The 8,195-nt window shown below is 36.8% G+C and overlaps 1 protein-coding gene across 1 annotated transcript; it reads right to left on the reverse strand.

The window, feature by feature from the left end:
- Positions 1-1,174: 1,174 nt before the first annotated feature.
- On the reverse strand, positions 1,175-6,399 carry LOC122802189 (1-acyl-sn-glycerol-3-phosphate acyltransferase epsilon-like). The gene is made up of 2 exons (XM_044071855.1): positions 6,295-6,399; positions 1,175-2,441 (listed from the first exon to the last, which is right to left on the reverse strand). The coding sequence occupies exons 1-2, from the start codon at positions 6,397-6,399 to the stop codon at positions 1,308-1,310; spliced, it is 1,239 nt and encodes a 412-aa protein (XP_043927790.1). The 3' UTR covers positions 1,175-1,307.
- Between the last annotated feature and the right edge of the window lie 1,796 nt (positions 6,400-8,195).

Genomic DNA, 8,195 nt, shown 5'->3' on the forward strand with positions numbered 1-8,195 from the left:
GGGGAGAGGGGTGCAACAAGTTTGTCACAATTTATAATGTCTCTGGCTGACTATGATGGCCCTGACACATTTGTCATACCTCTCAACCTCAGAACAAGAAATATGGACAGAGCCATACACAGAACAAAACCTAAGCTTCTGGCTCTGAAGACAGCAGCAATTGGAGGCAAAAATATAAAGTGCATGCCACATCCCAATCCGTGTATTTATTCCACTCCGGCACAGATAAGCATACTGTGGACACCTATGACTGATGCTCCAGATCAGTTATCAAGTACAATTTGTAATCATCTTCAGGAAAGTATTCATGTTGCAATGGCTTATGCAGCAAAGATGAACATTAGGGTTGGGAGGGTGGCCTAATGGTTAAGGTGTTTGCCTTACAAACACAAGGTCCACGGTTTGAGTCTCACAGGGGATAATTGGCTAGGCTTAAAAAATGCCTTGCAAGGGCAGTTAGCTTAGTACTAATCTATGAACCTAAGCACATTTTCTTGTTGAGTCTGGGGCATCATCAGCACCAAGAAATGCTCTATGTTACATCAGTTAAAGTGTGACATAATATGTAATAAAAGTTAAATAGGCTAAACATCATATAATAAACATAACTACTGCAATGTTTAAACAAAAATAAGTACCAAATGAAAAACCAAATAAGCAAAAACAATAAAAAAATTAGCTGACAATGCAATTTGTTATTTAATACATTTAGGGGTAGGCAAATGTAACAAATGCTTCCACAGATCTTTGGCAAACATCGCACGTTGATGTTGATTATAGCCAATACAGTGCACATCCAACATAACACAACAATTTACCCTTCAGAGTTAAAATAAGCATAAAAAACTGTGATTCTACACAGCTGCTCAACATCAATCACAGCTATCTTAAGCCACATGTTATTACTGATATTAACCATTATTTAAGGCTTTGTTTTTCATTTCTTGCCATTTGCCCTGACGTTCACACTAGTTATCCTTTTGGCAAGGGCTAGAATAACCTTTCTAAACCATTCAACTATGAAATACCACCTTTAAGCTGCAAACCTTGTGTTACCTTAAAACTGCAATGCAGGTGGCACTTCTGGGGAGCAATAACATTGCTCAGTGGCTACCAATGTCCACTGCAATTTTGTTTCTTTTTCTTTCTCTGCTATGCTGTATCCTTGGTAAAAATGTAAAAGGTGGTAGTCCTTGTCCAAACAGTTCAGACAGCTTCATCAAGTTCTAGTTGGTGCTATGTGCAGCTGTTCGAAGACGGACTAGCGTATCTGACTGATTAGGAATGGGATCAGAAAACATGTTTTCTTATGGTTTAATATTGACCCACAAACACCCTATTAAAGTCCAAAAAATACATGTATTTACAATTACATAAAGTTTTCTTCCTGTTTCTGTAAGTAACATTGACAGAGTCAAACCACCTAAAATAAGCACAGATGGTAAAGTCTTCCTGAAACTCAGTTTGGATACATGGCCTTCCCCGGGAAATCTGTTTGTTTTGTTCTTATCTTCTGCACTGTAGAACTCAGTTAACAACTTATCTTTGATTTCAAAGCATTCATGCAGCCACCGTCTCAAAAACATCTGCTCTTTTGGAATATCCTTTAAATCAACATGCTCAAAGTAAATATGCACTTTTGGGCACTCGTTACATAAAAATTCTGGCATGGATGGTGCTAATTTTCTCTGTCCTTTGTTGTCTACTGTTCCTTCATATGCTACTGTTACATCATATATAGCATCTATATGATCCTTCATTGAGTCAATGGCAACATGAGTTGCCTTTACACAAGGTGTTAATACATGCTGTAAAACTGCAAGACCTTCTTTCTTTGCAAATGCCTGACTTGCTTCAATGACTTGGGGTCGTTTAGGATTGTAATGGGTTCCTTCTGGAAAAGTCACAAGGTACATTGGAGCCCCATTTTTGCTCTGGGACTGGGTGATAAGTTTGTTTCTCATGGCTTCTTCATTAAACTTGGCACTTTGTTTTACATAAATTCCTCCATGCTGGGAAAAATACCATCCGTAGAGAGGAAGCCATTTCAGGCCATCTTTCAAAACGTAACACCCATGTCCAATAGCATTCTGCCTGATTGCAAGCATGTCTGCAATAATCCAATCAACTGTGCATTGATGGTTTGACAAATATATCACGCTTTCTTCCTTTCTTGGCAATTCTCCATAAATGATCACCTCCACTCCTGTATAGTTCTCAAAGAAAAATAGGACCATGCTCTGGTAGATTATGTATAAATGATCGTCCAAATGATGATAAAAATGAGCTGAAAGAAGAGTCGAAATAACCCACCAGATAAACCAGGACAGTAGATAAACAGGTGCTGCACCTAACATCACAGCCACTGGCAGCCAGTACCTCAGATAAGCGTGGACCATAACAGACAGACAACATTGTCTTAAACGGGTTATATATCCAGGCTACACACAAATTACAGTTCCAAAAGTAAACGGAAAAAACCCCCTGAAAATATATAGTAGCAGCTAGCGACCTTAAGTTGATCTAAACGGAGATGCCCCCACCAGAAATATGCAAATGAAGATAAACCAGAGTTGTCAGTAACATATGGCACAGCCTGTCTCAGTTGCCAAGGTGAACTGCAAAACCAGCAAATGTTCCTTTTAGTAACTCCACTGCTAACGTACATACATTTCCACTATGTACAAAACAGTGTCATTACACTGCCACTAGTGTTACAGCAAGAATGATCTTAATCTTTTATTTTTTTTCCTTCCAAAGTCACTCATACTTCCTCTATGAATTTATGATTACTGTACACATTTGCTTAAAGATAAAGAGAAAGCAGGATGTCAACATTTTTATGTTTTATTTTGATGGCAATTAAAATGTATATATTACTGCTACATATTAATGCATAAAGCAGAGAAATCATGTTTTGTGTGAATGTGAAATAATTCCTAGATAAACAATGACAATTGACACTTACCACCAAGAAGAAAACTCTCTGCACTCTCTTCTTCTAACTTCTTCTACTACTTCTTCAGTTTTTCTTCAGCACAGCTATTAGCTGACAACATATAGGCCGCCAAAAAAAAAAATAGAAATCCAATGGCAAATCGCCGCAAGTGATAAATCCTTCACTGTTCACTTTACTGTGTCTGTGATTGACTCACGAATCAGTCCACAACCAAAACTGTTTAATTCTCGCTCTTTTCCCAGCACATAAAGCCCGGGAAGAGAGCGACAACCAATCAGCAGCCATTTAGCCCAAGCACGTCAAGTACGTGCCTGCGGACGTCGCAGTCCGAACCCCTTCCAAATCTATGCGGTTTGGAACCGCATAGACTGCTGGGCATCACACTGATGCCTTAATTTGCTCACTGGGCTGCAGCAGAAACAAACAAAAAAATCTTTATTTAAAACTGCCACAACCCGAGATGGTTAAAGTGCGCATGCGCATACTCGCCGACTCCGAAGCAGGAACTTGAAAGACGAGTAGAACTACTACAACAACAAAAAAAAAAAAATAATAAACACAAAAAAGTACTTTTTTCTTTTTTTTACTGAGGGGGCTGCAGTCCGGCAGTCCGATGCCACGAGCCGCCCCTGGTTTTATGTGATACAGAACATTTCTTAAATGATTTCTACTCTTTCCTTGAGAGTTATGTTGAAACTAGTACAGAGATTATGGTAACGTTAGATGTTATGTCTCTGTTTATGGTTTATACCTAACAAAATAGGTCTTTCTTATGTAAAAAATTTTCTTAAAGAAGAAGGCTCTCTCACTGATGAAAAATAGAGTTTATCTGTTATCTTATAGTGCTGGTACTAGAATATAATTTTTTTTGTTTGGGAAGCAATATTACCTGCAGACCTCTGGCATAGCTATGGGCACTTTGTGTGCCAATAGCTACGCCAATATGTTCACGGCATACTGGGAAAATGCAAACATATTAAATGCTGAACAGTTTAATGTGCATGTAAAATTTTAAGGGCATTTTGTCAATGACTTGTATATTTTTTTGATAGGAGACTTTGAAAGTTTAAATTATTTTCTAAGTGTTATAAATACAAGTACCTCCTTTCTTAAGTTCATGATGAAACATTCTTGCACTCACATAGATTTCCTTGATGTAACCTTGTATAAGGGTATAGATGGAAAGCTGCATACTAAGAGATATAGAAAACCATGTTACACACATAGTTATATTGAACATAATAAGACACCACAATAATAATAACCATCACAAGAGGTCAGCTTTTAAGAGTTTCTAGACTTCATGACCAGGAACAAGAATTTGAAACAACTATGTGTTCCACTAGTATGGAATTTATAGAACGTGGTTAGAAACCTTTTGAAGTTAGTAAAGCATGTGAAAGGGTTAAGTCAGACAGACAAACCAAGAAAACGCCTTTAAAATAAATAAATGCCATATGTTGTAACTGTAAAAAATCGTTTACTAAAGTCTCCTAGACCCATAAGGATTAAGTCAAAGTGAAAATCACTTTCAACAGATTCAACAAGTGTCTAACAGTCTCACATCCAGTACACCTGGCTACCTTACCGATTCTTGTCTCACTAAACTGGACAAAGACAGGGTGATGGTGAGTTGTCTTTCATGTGTCAGGATCCCTGATGTCTCAAGGGCCCTCAGAACTCTTTCACCAAACAAATATGACTATGACATGATAATTTAAGACATAGGTGTGAACAGTTTGGAGCATAGAACCCTAAAGGGTATGCAGAGAGACATTTCAGAGTTCTGAATACAATGTGAAATATTGATATTAGCTTATAAAATATTTCATGATTCTGTTTTACAGACTATGTTCAGTATATTGAAGTTTATAGAACAGGAAAAAAACAGCAGCAACAAATGACTAATGCTCCAGAAAAAGAATAAATCCACAAACCTGCAAGCTACTAATGCAAACTTTTTGTTCCATAAAGCGCTTTTCGTCTGGCTGGATAGCTAGACTTCTTCAGATGCAATTAAATATTCAAAACACAGTATATAACATGAACATCAGTCAGCTGATCTGCCCTACTAATTAGAACAGCTGATCAACACCAACCAATGCATATACATACCCTCACAGCCTAAGTCAAAATGCCTTAAACACGCATACTATGAATTATATCTACTTCTAGATAAATTAAAACCTACTAACATATTTATTAATTTAAATCATAATTTATATATATCTATAAATATTCTAAAAACATTCTAAAAACTTATAAAATACTTAATATACTATATGAAAAGTATAAAGTCAGAAACCATACCTATAAATTAGTTTCTGACTTTAATTATGTACATACTCCAAAAACCATGTAATTTAAACAAACTAAAACAGTTAAACTAATGATGCAAAACTCATATATCGCTCATACTGGGACAACTCTATTTAGTAAAATAATATAATATAATATGCATAACATGTAAAATTCATAAAAAGTTTGCTATGTAGAATAATATACATTTCTGCCCTAAAAGGTTTTTAAAAAACTGCTTTAAAAATATATAGCTGTGATTATCTTAAAAGACTTTTCAGTTTTAAAATACATTTGATAAAATACACCTCATTAAGACCTGGGTAGAGACAAGCAAACATACGTAGTTGCCAAAACAATTCCATTTTTCAGGTAACAAAAGTACTGGGACACCTCTAGCATCCGAGGTTACACATTCTATAGCTCTAAACATAAAACCATGATTAGGAAAAGAGTGAGTGTGTCTAACTAAGGCATTGTTTGTTATTTCTAATGCTATGCAGATGTTCATATACTCTGTCCCTCAACCTTCTATCAGTCTTTCCAATATAGAAGGCAGGGTAGCTGTGACACTTAGCAAGATAGGCCACTCCTTTTGTATAACAATCAAACCTATGTTTAGTAGTATATCTAACCCCTCTGATAGAGAAGTTTGTCCCTACCTCTATGTATCTACAGTATGGGCACATATGACATTTATACATGCCCCCATGTTTTGTACTAAAATGAATAGGTTTATGAGTTTCTAATAGATTCTTCAAATTCCTACCTTTCTTAAAGACTATCTTAGGAAAATCATGTAGTTCTTTAACAGCAGGTAGGTCTGTTGTTATAAATTCTCAATTCTTTTGTATTATGTTTACAAAATCGTAGCTATCCATATAAAATGTGAGAATAAGACTACATGGGTCCACATGTTTGCTAGGTAGCTCATCCAATAAAGTGCCCTCTTGGGCAATAACACTATCTAAACCTATGTTAGAGGGTTTAGGGACTAAAATAGGTCTATAAGTACCTAAAATTCTCTTTTTTATTACCTCTTGACTTATTTCATCCAATAATACATCCGGATAGGCCCTCTTTTTAAACATTTTTACTAGTTTGTTACATTCTTCCAAAAAGTCCTGTTCATCTGAGGCCATTCGGGTCACCCTTACTAATTGTCCTTTTACTACAGAACATTTTTGAAATGATGGGTGGCAACTACTATAATGAAGGAATGTGTTGGAATAAGTTTCCTTTCTAAATGTTCTTGCTTTCCAACATTTATTTATCCTGTCCTTTCTTAAATCTACATCAAGGTAAGATATTCTATCACTGTTAAAACATTGTGTAAATTTTAAAAAGTCAGTTGTGTTATTCAACTGATTAACCAAGGACAAGGCTTCATCTTCGTTTCCCTTGAATAAAATAAATATATCATCCAGGAAGTGAGTATAAAAACTAATCTGTTCCATAATGTGGGTCATTCCAAAAATGTGTTCCTGTTCCCAAAATGCCATAACTAGGTTGGCAAAACTGCTACCACAGGGGGAGCCCATAGCAACCCATATTTTTTGTAAAAAGTATCTGTTGTTGAAAGTAATAAAGTTGTTGGACAAAACAATGTCCATCAACTCTTCTATTAGTTTTACTTCACTTTGGGGGGGGCCCATCCTGTGTAGCAGTAAGCCTACCCATTCTATACCTTCATTGTGTGGGATGGAAGAATACAAGTCCCTCACATCAATTGTAAGGAAATTAAAATCATCCCTGTATTCTAAGTTGTTCAAGTTGGCCAAAAAGGTCCAGGAATCCTTACAAATGTGACTTTGTTGGGTTACATATTTTTAAGCATATGGTCAATAAATTTTGAGCAAGTATAAGTAATGCTGGCTCTAGCATCCACTAATGGTCTCATAGAGAGGTTAGTGATAGACTTGTGAATCTTTGGAACTCCAAAGATAGTAGGTATTCTTGGTGCTGGTGTGTCAAGAAAATTAATAATTCCTACATCTATCCTTGCTTCAATAAACAACTCATCAAAAATAGAATGAATTCTAGCATAAGCTATGTTTAGTTCATTTTTAGATACTTTAGTGTATGTTTCACTTGCTAAAATTTCTTCCATTTTCTAAATATAGTCATCCAAGTCTAGTATCACTAACCCACCCCCTTTGTCCGGTTTCATTGTTCTCACTCGGGCTTGCTGAAGCACAGATAAAATTTCCTTTTCTTCTCTAGTTTTGTTGAATTTCAAAGTACAACTTTTTTACTGTTATTTTTGTTTGAAGTTACTTGGTTAAAAAAATCTAATATACACACTTTTTCAAACAAAGTTATAGTAGGTTGTAATTGAGGGCAGAAAGCAGGGGCGGCTCGTGGCATAGGGCTGCCGGACTGCAGCCCCAAAGAAATGAAAAATAAAAAAAAATATTTAATTCGCGGACTTCACGCATGCGCATAGACCGAGTCCCGGCTTATCGGTCTATGCGCATGCTCAAGGCAGCCCGGCCGTCCCCATAGGGGGACACAAGGAGCGTCTGTGCACTTTTACAGTGCACAGACCCGCCAGGATTATGGGACGCGTCCGGACTGCAAGAGGAGCAGCAGGGACTCGGGACAGTGCCTTAGGGATCTCGTCGGCGTCGGGAAGGAGCATGTGGATCTCACGGGTCTTCAGTATTGCGCGGGAAGGATGTATGTACGGACGTTAACTCTGGATGTATTCAGGTAAGGTGCCTATGTATTCAGGTAAGGTGCCTTTCAATTTACAATGTTTATTTTTCTTTTTATTTGTGTATGGTGCTTGTGCTTTACTGGAGTTTAGTTTGTGTATGGTGCTTGTGCTTTACTGGAGTTTGTGTATGGTGCTTGTGCTTTTACTGGAGTTTGTGTATGGTGCTTGTGCTTTTACTGGAGGTGTGTGTGTGTGTAAATGTTGCAATGCTTGATATTT

The sequence above is a fragment of the Protopterus annectens genome, chromosome 5.part0 (genome assembly GCF_019279795.1).
Source record: "Protopterus annectens isolate FY-2018-M chromosome 5.part0, PAN1.0, whole genome shotgun sequence".
In the NCBI taxonomy this organism is placed as follows: Eukaryota; Metazoa; Chordata; order Ceratodontiformes; family Protopteridae; genus Protopterus; species Protopterus annectens.

Excerpts from the sequence above, each read along its gene's own strand:
- LOC122802189 (XM_044071855.1), bottom strand. The coding sequence starts at position 6,399 with ATGGCCTCAGATGAACAGGACTTTTTGGAAGAATGTAACAAACTAGTA. Across the intron at positions 2,442-6,294 it reads TGGATGAAATAAGTCAAGAG|CCTGGATATATAACCCGTTT; the intron begins GTAATAAAAAAG and ends ATTTGTGTGTAG.